The sequence below is a fragment of the Barbus barbus genome, assembly GCF_936440315.1.
Source record: "Barbus barbus genome assembly, chromosome: 30".
Lineage (NCBI taxonomy): Eukaryota > Metazoa > Chordata > Actinopteri > Cypriniformes > Cyprinidae > Barbus > Barbus barbus.
Genome location: NC_136758.1, coordinates 7,838,579 through 7,852,910, shown reverse-complemented (window position 1 = coordinate 7,852,910; position 14,332 = coordinate 7,838,579). Strand labels below are relative to the sequence as shown.

At 35.9% G+C, this 14,332-nt stretch overlaps 1 protein-coding gene across 2 annotated transcripts in view; it reads left to right on the top strand.

Annotated features, from left to right (window-relative positions):
• LOC306850000 (echinoderm microtubule-associated protein-like 5) overlaps nucleotides 1-14,332 on the top strand; it is a gene marked incomplete at its 5' end in the record, with an annotated part of 83,084 nt that extends 68,752 nt beyond the window's left edge. For both annotated transcript variants that reach the window (XM_079385406.1, XM_079385405.1), the window contains 12 exons: nucleotides 3,091-3,111; nucleotides 3,280-3,453; nucleotides 3,545-3,753; nucleotides 5,038-5,195; nucleotides 5,316-5,430; nucleotides 6,137-6,325; nucleotides 6,406-6,578; nucleotides 6,840-7,002; nucleotides 8,810-8,913; nucleotides 9,363-9,516; nucleotides 12,376-12,476; nucleotides 13,140-14,332. In XM_079385406.1, coding sequence (XP_079241532.1) covers nucleotides 3,091-3,111; nucleotides 3,280-3,453; nucleotides 3,545-3,753; nucleotides 5,038-5,195; nucleotides 5,316-5,430; nucleotides 6,137-6,325; nucleotides 6,406-6,578; nucleotides 6,840-7,002; nucleotides 8,810-8,913; nucleotides 9,363-9,516; nucleotides 12,376-12,476; nucleotides 13,140-13,176 — 1,598 coding nt within the window. In that variant the 3' untranslated portion in view covers nucleotides 13,177-14,332. The remainder of the gene's footprint in view (nucleotides 1-3,090; nucleotides 3,112-3,279; nucleotides 3,454-3,544; nucleotides 3,754-5,037; nucleotides 5,196-5,315; nucleotides 5,431-6,136; nucleotides 6,326-6,405; nucleotides 6,579-6,839; nucleotides 7,003-8,809; nucleotides 8,914-9,362; nucleotides 9,517-12,375; nucleotides 12,477-13,139) is intronic.

Here is a 14,332-nt window from a genome sequence, read left to right as displayed (position 1 = left end):
CTTCTCACTTTGATGGCCCTGGTATTTATTTTGTCCCAGACGTTTCTCCTAAAATTCAACAGAAGAGACATACAGTTAGAGCTTAGAGAAGTTGGTCTTGGACAGTGTTGGGAAGGTTACTTTGGAAATGTAACAGTTTACAGATTACAAATTACCCTATTTAAAAATGTAATAAGTAGTGTACCGGTTTCAGTTACTTTATTAATGTAACTGATTACATTTGATTACTTTTCTTCATTTAAAATTTTCTAAACTTAGGCCCCGTTTACACTAGTGCGTTTTCACTTTAAAACGCATAACTTTTGCTACGGTTATGCCTATCGTTTACACTACTTCAGCGTTTTCAAGGTCGAAAACGGAGACTTTTGAAAATGCTGCAGACCCTGTTTTAGTTGAAAACTCAGGGGTTGCATTTCAGCGTAAACGGACCAAAACAGAGACTTTTGAAAACGTTGGCTCTGCGTATCCTTGACGACCATATAAACAATAACATCATGCTCATTATTGTACCCATAGATATGTATGGGTAGATTCCCCACTCGACCACTCCAAGCAGGCAGACGTGTCCGCCATCTAAATAATAGGGATTCTATATACATATCTATGGTTGTACCTGCATGAATGGTCATGTGACATGCATTTTCGGTTTTGTAGTGTAAATGGAGATCGTTTCTGAAACGCAGTGGAAATGCCAGTGTAAACTGGGATCGTTTTCATTCTAAAATGCTGTTTTAAAACGAAAACGCACTACTGTAAATGGGGCCTAAATCATTTTCAAACATTTAAAGCATGCAGAGTTAACCTTACAATAGAACTCAACACTGATGTCATATTTGCAAAATCCTTCATCACTTGAATTAAGATTATAATTACAACCCGAATTCCGGAAATGTTGGGATGTTTTTTAAAATTTTGAATAAAATTAAAACTAAAAGACTTTCAAATCACATGAGCCAATATTTTATTCACAATAGAACATAGATAACATATCAAATGTTTAAACTGAGAAATTTTACAATTTTATGCACAAAATGAGCTCATTTCAAATTTGATGCCTGCTACAGGTCTCAAAGTATGGGGGCAGTTTCTGGAGTTTTCGTGTTGGAATTTGGTCCCATTCTTGCCTGATATAGGTTTCCAGCTGCTGAAGAGTTTGTGGTCGTCTTTGACGTATTTTTTGATGCGCCAAATGTTCTCTATAGGTGAAAGATCTGGACTGCAGGCAGGCCAAATCAGCACCCAGACTCTTCTACTACGAAGCCATGCTGTTGTAATAGCTGCAGTATGTGGTTTTGCATTGTCCTGCTGAAATATACGTCGTCTGGAGGGGAGCATATGTTGCTCTAAAACCATTTATATACCTTTCAGCATTCATAGTGCCTTCCAAAACATGCAAGCTGCCCATACCGTATGCACTTATGCACCCCCATACCATCAGAGATGGTGGCCTTTGAACAGCGCTGATAACACGCTGGAAGGTCTCCCTCCTCTTTAGCCTGGAGGACACGGCATCCATGATTTCCAACAAGAATGTCAAATTTGGACTTGTCTGACCATAGAACAATTTTCCATTTTGGCCCACATATCACGACGGCGCTTCTGGACCATATTCACATATGGCTTCCTTTTTGCATTATAGAGCTTTAGTTAGCATCTGCAGATGGCACGGCGGATTGTGTTTACAGACAGTGGTTTCTGGAAGTATTCCTGGGCCCATTTAGTAATGTCAATGACAGAATCAAGCCGATGAGTGATGCAGTGTCGTCTGAGGGCCCTAAGACCACGAGCATCCAACATAGGTCTTCAGCCTGTTTCTCTGAATCTTTTGATAATATTATGCACTGTAGATGATGATAATCGAAAAGCCTTTGCAATTTGATGTTGAGGAACGTTGTTTTTTAAAGTATTCCATAATCTTTTTACGCACTCTTTCACAGATTGGAGAGCCTCAGCCCACCTTTACTTCTGAGAGACTCTGCCTCTCTAAGACATCCCTTTTATGTTACAGACCTGACGTCAATTAACTTAAGTAGTTGCTAGATGTTCACCCAGCTGAATCTTTTCACAATTTCTTGCTTTTTCAGCCCTTTGTTGCCCCCGTGCCTTTTTTTTTTTGAGACCTGTAGCAGGCATCAAGTTTGAAATGAGCTCATTTAGTGGATTAAATTATCTATCCAGTTATCTATTTTCTATTGTGAATAAAATATTGGCTCATGTGATTTGAAAGTCTTTTAATTTTCATTTTTTTCAAATGTAAAAAATGTCCCAACATTTCCAGAATTTGGGTTGAATTTCATTTTAAAGCACAGCCACCACAACATCAGACTTTTGCACCTCTTCTTATGTTTAATAGCTATGATACTGTTTTTGAAAACACTGGCATCTAACAATGCCTTGGAAAAAACTGTTAATTTAAAAAATAAGGAATATACACAAACCCAAATAGGAAATAAAACAGTTATTAAATATGCATGTGTCCTATTCTGTGTCCTAAACCCCTGAAACACTGATGTCTCATTTTAGAGCGGTCAATGCAATTTGGGAAAGAAATTAATCAAATCTGTTTGTGTGTGTGTGTGTGTGTGTGTGAATATATTCACATGTATTCAACTGTTAACATTTTCATTAGTAACTGTAATTTAATTAAAAACAAATTCTCAGTAACTGTAACAGAGTACAGTTCAATTTATTTTATAATTACATTACTTAATTCTGTTACATGTAACTAGTTACTCCCCATTACTGGTCTTGGAAGAATTTGATGAGTAAATAGGTCACAATGAAATAGAGTTAGATTTTGAGTCTGTTTCTGTATTTTGCCAAATCTGGCTGTATGAAACTGAAAGGAAACGTGAAATCTTTTTTTTTTTTTTTTTTTTTTTTTGATGGTTACTCCTGTGCTTTGCTGTACCTTATTGCCATTTGCACGTTGCTTGACACGTCGGTTCTTAATAAAAAAAAAAAAAAAGCTTTTTTGAGTATTTGGATAGTTTGGTGCTACAACATACATTTATGCACCAGTGGTTTTAAAAATGATATAATTTAAAGTGTTTTTCCTACCATGTTTAACTGCTGTTTTTGTTCCCCTAGGTGATGCTGGTGACATGTCAGGTAAAAGACACTCTCCATTTTTTTTTTTTTTTTTTTTATGAAAACAGAGTTGCCATGAAATATTGTCTCATACTGACACTGGATTATCATATTTAATTTTTGAATACAGCTTTATCACTTTATAAGTCTAAGCAACAGTGGACAAATAAAGTATTTTTGTATTTGCAGCCACATCTCCTTCTATCCATGTGTGGGAAGCCATGAACAAACAGACCCTCTCTGTGCTGCGCTGCCATCATTCTAGAGGCGTTTGCTCTGTAAGCTTCAGTGCCACCGGCAAACTGCTGCTTTCTGTGGGTCTGGACCCCCAGCACACCCTCACCATCTGGAAGTGGCAGGAAGGTACAGGTCAACACACACACACACACAAATACAGCATTCACTCTGCACATTGCTTTTATATCAGGTTTGTGATCTGAATTTCTTTTCGAAGGTGCCAAAGTAGCAAGTCGGGCCGGTCACACCCAAAGGATCTTTGTGGCAGAGTTCCGGCCTGATTCAGACACTCAGTTTGTGTCAGTGGGGATAAAACACGTGCGGTTCTGGACGCTGGCCGGCAGGGCCCTGCTCAGTAAGAAAGGAGTGCTCAGCTCCATTGAGGATGCCCGTATGCAGACCATGCTCTCAGTGGCATTTGGAGCTGTAAGTATTCTTCTGTTTCTACATGATGTTCAGCTCATTTTGTATTTGTTGTTAGAGAGGGAGAAAATAAGGAAAAGTTCACCTAAAATTAAAAATCCAATGGTTTTCCAAACCAATACAAACTATACTTTTTGAATAGTACCATTCAAAAGTTTGGGGTTGGTAAGATTTTTTTAAATGTTTGAAACATTCTTTTAATCTCTTATTATCATAAATACAATAAAACAATAATATGGCTGTTGTTTAATGTAATTTATTTCTCATTTTTAGCACCTCTTACTCCCACAAATCTAATATTTTTTATTTTTTTATTTTTTTATGCATTTAGCAGACGCTTTTATCCAAAGCGACTTACATTACATTCAAGTTACAGTTTTTACAGTTTTTATCAGCTCTTGCTTTCCCTGGGAATCGAACCCATGACCTTGGCGTTGCTAGCGCCATGCTCTACTATTTGAGCTACAGGAAAGCCTGTAATATGCTGATTTGTTGATCAAGAAAGATTTTTTTATTATTAATAATAAATGAATAAATATCAATGTTAAAAATAGTTGTGCTTAATATTTTTCAAGAAACTGTTTTTTTTAAATTATTATTTGATACATAGAAAGTTCAAAAGAACAACATTTATCTGAAATGTCATTTTTAGTATGTATACATTTTTATATATATATACACTGTATATTACATTTATATAATTTTTATATAATTGAGATATATATATATATATATCATTTTTGTATGTTTTTACTTTTAATTTTGACCAATTTAATGTATCCTTGCTGAATAATATTAAAAGTATTCATTTCTTTTTTTTAAATATACTGATCCCAGACTTTTGAACAGTTGTGTATTCCATATTTTAATGTACACACACACACACAAAATGAAATTTGAGAGTTGCAAAATAACTGTTTCTGTGTTTCACAATGCAAGAAAGTCATAAAGGTTAGAAACGAAATGAGGATGAGTAAGTGATGGCAGAATTTTTATTTTTGGGTGAACTGTCCCTTTAAATGAATGTGCAATGTGTGTGAGTAGATATTTATGTATACATGCATACGTGTGCATTTGTTTGTGTGCAGAGCTTAAATGGACAAGATGCTAAATCAGAAATTAATTCAAGTTGTTTATGATTGTAACTTCAAAAATGACATTTGACTTTTTTAAAGATTCGGTGTAAAAGTATCGGTTGAACGGATATGAAAATGCTGTGCTTTGCCATGTTTGTGCTGTTTTTCCCTTAGAGGTCACTAGATTAGTGCAGGTTTGTTTTCTTTTCAGAATAACTTGACATTTACAGGTACCATTAGTGGAGATGTGTGTGTATGGAAGGAACACATTCTAGTGAGAATCGTGGCTAAGGCTCACACTGGACCTGTGTTCACCATGTACACCACATTACGTGACGGGCTCATTGTGACAGGAGGCAAAGAACGACCGTAAGTGGCTTGACCTTTCCCACTGTCTTTAACTGAAATATTTTGTTCTCTGAATCTGCATGAACATTCTCAAAAGGTGCTGTAGTAGATGAGAGGATTTGTGTGGGCTGCCCTCTGCAGGTCTAAGGAGGGTGGTGCGCTCAAACTGTGGGATCAGGAGTTGAAGCGATGCAGAGCCTTCAGACTGGAGACGGGCCAGATCATAGACTGTGTGCGCTCTGTCTGCAGGAGCAAGGTACAGCACTTATACAAAATCACTATAGAATAGGAAAATAGGAAATACTAGACCTGAAAGATTATGTGTATCTTTAGTCAGAAGCATTTACATTGTGACTGTGCCTCAGATGCAGTCAACAGAAACTCTGTAAAAGTGTGAACCAAATGGTCCATACAATTAGTCTCAAAGACAGAACTTCGGGAGAAGCTATGATTCTTACAAGGGTTAAGATTCTTGACACCGCTGCTGAAGAACTGCTATAAATTTTTCTCCCCACAAGAACTTTAGCCAAGCTTACTTAATTTATGTATTAGAGAATCTAATACACTGGAGAGCCACCTAAACCATTGCTCAGCCAAATACAACAAAAACTAACAGACGAGTACATTCATGGGAGTACATTCTGGTCAGGAGTCACAAGAATTTTGACATATGCTGTTTTTCTGACATCAATGAATATTCCAACCCCAAACTTTTCAATGTTTTAAGTATGTATAGATAGATAGATGTTCAATATAGCAGTACTACTATATAAATAATAGAATATATAAAAGAGGGGGAATGTTTGAATTTGTGAAGAAAGAGGAAATAAATACATAGATACATACATATATGATGTTTCTAAAGCCAGTAAGAACCAACTAGCTTTAGTCAGAAATATCAAGCTGGCTATTTTTCCTGATAAATAGGATGGCTCCCTGTGTCCTCCTCCTTGATTGTTTAGGGGAAGATCCTCGTAGGCACTCGGAATGCTGAGATCATTGAAGTCGGTGAGAAGAACGCAGCATGTAACATTCTGGTGAACGGCCACATGGATGGACCTATCTGGGGACTAGGAGCTCACCCCACCCGAGACGTCTTCCTGTCTGCTGCTGAGGACGGCACTGTGCGCCTCTGGGACATTTCAGAGAGGGTAAATTATATAGTGCCTGTGCATAGTGTTTTTTTTTGAGATACCAGATGATTCAAATGCTCTCTCGTATGGAAAAACAGAAGATGCTGAATAAAGTGAACCTCGGTCATGCTGCACGCGCGGTCAGCTACAACCCAGAGGGTGACATGGTGGCCATCGGCATGAAGAACGGAGAGTTCATCATCCTCCTTGTTACCTCACTAAAGATCTGGGGGAAGAAGAGAGATCAGCGCTCTGCCATACAAGATATCAGGTGAGACTGATGCTAATTATGCATTATTTCATAATAATAAAAGCCATAATAATTTAAGCCACTAAAATATTTGAGGGTGGGTTAGTCCTATTTCCACTGCAGAGTAAAAAATGGAATGAAGTTGCAATTATGAAATACTAAAGGCACTTCCATTTCCATTTCAGGCAGAAACAAGTTTCTGTGTTGTTGTTTCTAGGTGAATATTATTTCATTCTTATATTAACATGGTCTGTTACAACAACTAAAGTTTCTTGTCCTCAGGTTCAGTCCAGACTCGCGCTACCTGGCTGTGGGTTCCAGTGAGAATGCAGTCGATTTTTATGACCTGACGTTAGGGCCGCAGCTCAACCGCATCAACTGCTGTAGGGACATCCCTAGCTTTGTCATGCAGATGGATTTTTCTGCTGACAGCTGCTATGTGCAGGTACAGCATGTTGAGCGGTGTTTGTGTGTGTTTGCTTGATTGTATGAGAGAACTTATCAAAGAGTACTTATCACAGCAATTATATACTTTAAATTAGAATAAAATGAAAATTTACATTTATATTAAATGCCATTAGTTGAGAGCTCTAGAGGGCTTTTTGGACCAACTTAAGTAGGACTTAAGTACATTTTAATATATAATTTCATAATTACTTCTGTTAACTTTGAAATACGGTTAAAATGCACTGCTGAATGTACGGACAAGCATTTATTAAAGCAATAAAGCCCACAAAGCTGTGGTTTAAAATGTAAAATCTGAGGTTGAATACTTGAAGTAAAGATTTTATATCAAATGGGTTCAGCTAACAAAAAAGTTTAGGTTTAAAGGGTTAGTTCACCCCAAAATGAAAATGATGTCATTAATTACCCTCATGCCGTTCCAAACCCGTAAGACCTTCGTTCATCTTCGGAACACAAATTAAGATCCAGTCCATGTGACATCAGGGGCTCAACTTCAGTTTTGCGACACTATGAGAATCCTTTTTTTTGCACAAAAAAACCAAAATAACACAATTTTCTCAACCATTGTTCTCCTCCGAGTTACGTCTTCCACCATTTTGGAGAGTACTCAAGAACGTATTTGACGTAATCAGTGTTGTTTACGTTCGGGGGGGAAAGCGCGTGCATGAACGCAATCTGCGTAATAAGCATTGTTTACGCTTAGGCGAAAGCGTGCGTATGCGTTGTGATACTCTCTAAAATGGCGGAAGACGTAACTCGGGGGAGAAGAATGGTTGAGTAAATTGTTATTTTTGTTTTCTTTGCGCAAAAAAAAAAAAAAGTACTCTCGTAGCGTCGCAAAATTGAAGTTGAGCAACTGATGTCACATGAACTGTTTTACTGATGTATTTACTACGTTTCTGGACCTGGGAACATTTCAGTTGCGTTGCTGTCTATGGAGGATCAGATAGCTGTCCGATTTCATCAGAAATATCGTAATTTATGTTCCGAAGATGAACAAAGGTTTTACGGCTTTGGAACGACATAAGGGTGAGTAATTAATGACATAATTTTCATTTTGGGGTGAACTAACCCATTAAGTGGAATGTGCCACTCTAGAGTGGATAAGAACCGCCTCTGCAGAAGAAGATTAACGCCTGCTTCTACAGCGCTGCCTGTTTAACCCCACCCACCAATTTTTGCACATAGTGTATATAACTTTATTTTTAATAAAGTGCCAGAGCGCGTCAGTAAGAACTTGGATTAGTTTACAAACAAGGCACAATTCGACACAGGATTTTCAGAAAAATTGAAATTAAAAGATGATACTGTGCCGACTGTACTAGATACGATGTCTCACCACACAAGAGTAACTGTTTTCTTTATGTGGTCACTGCTTTGTCTGTAATTACAGATAGTTTGATATGAACTGAGTATTTATGTGTTTTTAACCCAAATCAAAGCAGCGTCCATCTATGAGGAATGTATTCTGTGAAACATACACAACTATTAGCCAATCATAGCAGTGGGCGTTTACTTCTACAATCTTCCACGCCTATTCAAACAGAGCGTTCTGATGAGGGGGTTAAAAACAGGACAGAAAATAGTCAATTACTTATAAATATAATTTTTTTATGTATAAATCTTGAGAACATTATAAGTGGACCTCAGAGAACAGTACAAAATAAAAAAGAAAGGCAGGTCATGACCACTTTAATGTCTTTCTCTGGGCTGTTTCGGTGCCAGAGAGCATTAGCTCAGTTCTATACAAAGTTACTCACTCTGTCTGCATGTCTTGCTCTCTGCAGTTGTCTACTGGTGCTTATAAACGTGTAGTCTATGAGGTGCCTTCTGGGAAGCAAGTCACTGAGCAAGCAGTGATAGACAGAATAACCTGGGCCACGTGGACAAGGTAACGGACTGCAGAACACTCACCCATGAGCAGCTGAAAAGCAAACATCTTACATGCATGACATTACACTTAAATGATTTCATTATTCCCACTGATTGATCGTTCTATCAGATTTCAAGATCATAAGTATTACTTCGGTGTTCTTTCATTCAGTCCAAATTGAAAACATGTTTTTCTACACTACAAATTGTTTTCAGCTAACTCGGTTCTTCGGAGGAATCTAATTCTATCTGTGATTGCAGTATATTATTTTTTTCACAGCACTTCTCCTGATTTATTTTCCTACTCAAGCTAAATTTCTTGTTTTGCTGCCTGGTGTACCTTTTATTATAGAGCTTCTGGGTAATCCCGTAAAAAAAAAAAAATGAAATCCAGTTGTGTCAGTAAAGTGACTGTTCTCAATGGCTGCTGTAGTACTGCAGTGTTGAAGTGTTCGGGTGTCTCTGTAGTGTCCTCGGGGATGAGGTGGTGGGGATCTGGTCCAGGAACACAGATAAGGCAGATGTAACCTGCGCTTGTGTGTCTCACTCCGGCCTCAACATCGTCACAGGCGATGACTTTGGAATGGTAAAGCTGCTCGACTTTCCGTGTCCAGAGAAATTTGTAAGTATACCCCATTTTTCCTGAAATGAAGTGTTGTTTTGTGTGCACAATACACTTTTATGAATGGAAAAAGATGATTCTTTCATCATTTACTTGCCCTTATGCCAATCCAAACTAAGTTTTTGAGTGTTTAATTTAGTTTTGATTTTGGGTAACACTTTATTTTTTAGGTGTCTATAATACAGAGTAATTACCTAGTTAAGTACTTAGTAGTAGCCATTGTACTTACATGAGATAAAATGTACTTACCATGTAATTAAGTTATGGAACAGCCTATACTTACAGTTTGTAATTATGTAGATGTAATAGGCAGCTACCATTACACATATGTAACAGACCGAGTCTGTTACACAGCTACTTATGTAGCCAAAAGATTGTTACATTTGTGTTGCAAGCTTTACACAACGTAATAGTGTCTCAAGATTGTACTTAAGTGTGCTTCATGTGTATCTATACTGTACACCTTATCCATCTGCACCTTAGTTTGATTTAACCCATCACTACACAGCTTAAATACATGTAATACCTTTCTAATTACATTACAATTACAGACTATTACACAGGCATAATCTACTTAAAATAAAGTGTCTCAAGATTGTACTTAAGTGTACAAGTAACTGTAACAGACTCGGTTTGTTACATATGTGTAACAGTAGCTGTTATAACATCTACATAATTACAAACTGTAATTACAGGCTGCTCCATAACTTAGCTGCATGGCAAGTACATTTTATTGCATGTAAGTACAATGGCTACTACTAAGTACTTAATTAGTTAATTACTCTGTATTATGACACCTTAAAATAAAGTGTTACCTGATTTTGTTTTCAGTTTCAAACGATTTAGTTTCGGTTATTTTGCCAAGTCTATTTTTTGTTTATTTTAATGTAGGTTTTTCAGTTAAATTTAGTTTTAATTTTAGTTTAGTTTATCAGTATATTTTAGTTTTTATTTCTGTTTATATTTCGCTTAACATACATGAGTAAATTACTTGGCAGTGACAATTTTCGTAATGATGCTTAAATTATTCCTTATTCATTCCAGATTAAAAAAAGGTCTAGACTGACATACAGCATGGTTAAAGTAACAGAACTAATGTATTTTTGCAAATACTTAAGATCACTCACAAACTGGTCTGTCATCATTTACACCCTCATATCATTCAAACCTGTACAACCTGCAAAATAAATGGATCCAAATGATCATCTTCTGTAGCTAAAACGCTCATTTTCAAATGAATTGCTGTATCACATCTTTCAGTTAGACACATCAATGGTAAAAAATGTTAATAAGCCTATTATCTGTATTTATCTTATGACTACAAATGTGTACAACTGTAGCATGTGCATTTTATGGATATTTAGACACTGCCACTCCTCTGTCCTCTTCTCCTCTTATCATTTTATATAATATCAGCATAGAACCCTTTAAAATATAATAACAGTGCACTCAATAACAGAACACCTTTGTCCACATTTTATGGATTTATGGACAAATTACATGTGTAACAATGATGTTTGCTTCTGGTGATCTTATTAATATTTTTACAAATGAAGGTGGGCTTCACTTGTTGGTGGTATTTCAATCACAATTTAACGATTTCTGATAAAGAGTGCAACTAAATTGACAAAAGTCCCATCTAGAGTTTATAAAGAAGATGTAAAAATCTTACACATTTAAAAAGTGTAATAACGCCAAATTAAAAGATTTAAACTATATTTTAAATTATGGTTTTAATAATCTTGCGCTTTAAATAAGTACACCTTTTTGATGTTGACTATCATATTAAAGCATGTGTAAAGTATTTAATTATAATTTTAACTGCAGTGTGTAGTGCATTTGATATTGCATTTTAATATTATATATATATTTAAAATTTACAAATTCATCAAGTGTGTAATTACAAATATATTTAAATACATGAAATAATAGTTTTATCAGAAATGACATTTAAAGCATATTTAAGTTTACTACAAATGCTTGTCTGTACATTCACCAGTGCACTTTAACCATATGTGACCCTGGACCACAAAACAATGTCAATTTTTCAAAATTGAGATTTATATATCATCTGAAAGCTGAATAAATAAATAATGCATTTATGTATGGTTTAGCATTGGACCATATTTGGCCGAGATACTATTTGAAAATCTGGAATCTGAGGGTGCAAAATATTCAGAAAAATTGCCTGTAAAGTTGTCCAAATGAAGTTCTTAGCAATGCACATTACTAATCAAAAATGAAGTTTTGATATATTTACAGTAGGAAATTTACTGAATATCTTGATGGAACATGATCTTTCCTTAATATCCTAATGATTTTTGGCATAAAAGAAAGATCAATAATTTTGACCCATGCAATGCATTTTTGGCTATTTCTACAAATTTAAGACTGGTTTTGTGGTCCAGGGTCACATATTATTGTGAAATAATTGTCAAATCACATATATAAAGTTGTACTTAAGTCCAACTTAAGTGGGTTGAAAAGCACTCTAAAACTCAGCTAATTATATTTAATATAAATCTAAACTAATACATTTTCATTTAATTGTAAATAACATCCAATGAAGTGTCTGAAAACATTACATTCCGTTCACATTTAAATATATTATTTTAAAGCATTTTATTTTTGTAATAAATACTTTAAAGTATGCTTCTTCACAATGGCCAATAGTGCTGTTCCTACAGATCAATAGAAACCACAGACTAATTTCCGCTGTCTCTGCATATTGTTTTTTACTGAATGCTGAGAAAATGCTGTAGCATGTGACAGTACATCACAAGACCGGATGTGACTCAGTTCTTGATCATTTTTCAAGTATAAAATAGCAAATTGTCTGACTAGAATCTGTTTCCTCAGGCCAAACACAAACGTTTTCTGGGCCACTCTGCCCACCTGACCAACATCCGTTTCACCAACGGGGATCGCTTTGTCGTCAGCGCCGGAGGCGATGATAGAAGGTGCTTGTTCTGTTGTGGTTTCATTCTGTTCCTCACAGGCCCCATTTTGCCATACTTTCTGTATTATTCTTCCTTTTTTGAATCAGCATATTGAGACAGTTTCAGTGGTTTGCTTCACTGTGTGTCCAGTTATCTGTTTAGTTTGAACACTTTTCAAACTAAAACCTGTTTAGTTTGAACAAAAAATAAATAGTTTTTTCATTATTCTTTGATGAAAAGAAATTTCAAAACAGCATTTATTTAAAATTAGATTTTTTTTCCGTAACTATGTAAATCTACATCATTGCTGAATATAAGTATTAATTTCTTAAATTCTAAAATGAAAATTTTACTAACCCCACACTTTTGAATGGTAGTGCATATACAGTATATAAATATTTTGGAGGCAAAATTAGGACCCAAAATGAACTTTTTGCCATATTGCCAAGTGAAATTTGAATGAATGAGTGAACAAATACATTCATATAAAAATGGACACCAAACTTTCTATGAAGAAACTGACATGAAACTACAGTACAGTAGAAAGAACGGTTAATAATACAGTAGATTGCTGACATTAACCAATCAGAACCACGAATTACTGGGAGCTACACTAAAATGAGTATTATTAATGTTTCTACAATGATGTTGTTATATTTGTGATGTTTTCTCTGTGTGTGTCAGCCTGTTTGTATGGCGGTGTGTTCACGCACCTCACTGAGGGCATGCAGTCTCCTCTCCTCTGCCTCAAAACATCACAAGCCCAGCTGACAGCACGAGTGGACCGGCTCGAGTCTTCACCACCCGTCTGCTCCGTGACCGGATGCATGCGTCTTAATGAGCCGTCACCCATACCTGAACTCAAACGTTTCTGAATGATAGTTGGGTCTAGGTGTCACATGACTCAACGTACAGTAAAGTCTATCAGATGTGTGTTTACCCCTTTTTTTTTCTTTAAAAAAAAAAAAAAGAAAGAAGCAAATCCTGAGCTACAAGTTGCAGAACGTAATTTATTTTGTCCATCTGTATCAATGTGTTTTTTTTAGATTTTCTTCCAAATGAAAAAGAACTTGTAGCAAGCTATGTACGATTTGCCTTAAACTACCCATGTTTTTGTTAATTTAGGTGTGTTTTTCTGTTGGGAAGTCTCGTTTTATATTATACCCTGATGGTTTTCTGTTGGTTTGCTTTGGTGGATCTTTTTTGAGGTTTATTAGATCTCCTGTGGCCTTTTCCCTGAATGTAACACTGGCGTTATATTCTAGGATGTCAGCATGCCAAAGCATTCTATGCACTGTATACTTGACCTGCTCACTGTGGTAGTCCAGTGGTCTGTTAATGTCGATCTTGAACGTGATCTCCCTAAACCGTAGATGACACTCCTAACCTCATATGTAGCAACTTTAGCTCGATTAGTGAACTTGAGATGTCCGTTTGTGCGTCTGTGCAAGTAGGTATGAACCGTATGCTTTGTGTTTCATGTCTGAGATCGAAGTTTCAAAGAAAAAAATGGTAATGCATTCCCTCAGAAAATGAATGAAAAGAGTTTGTTTCAATGCTGTCTTATCTGAAATCACTGTTCATCTCGCTGCTGAAGCCTTTACAACATCACATTCATTCTGATTAGGACTTTTTTAGTAGTGTTTTTATTTTCATTTGATTTTACTCAGCTGGATTGTCGAGACTCAGAGTGAACTGAAGATATGAAATGCAACGTTCTCTTCTTAAGTATCATTCTGATTTAAAGAGATGTGCTTCATGTTTTGATTTTCTTATCAATGTAAATATCATTTGTAAAGACATTCTTTTGTATATTTTTGTGAAATGTTTCTTAAGCCAAATTTAATAAAAAACATGTACATATATATATGGCACGT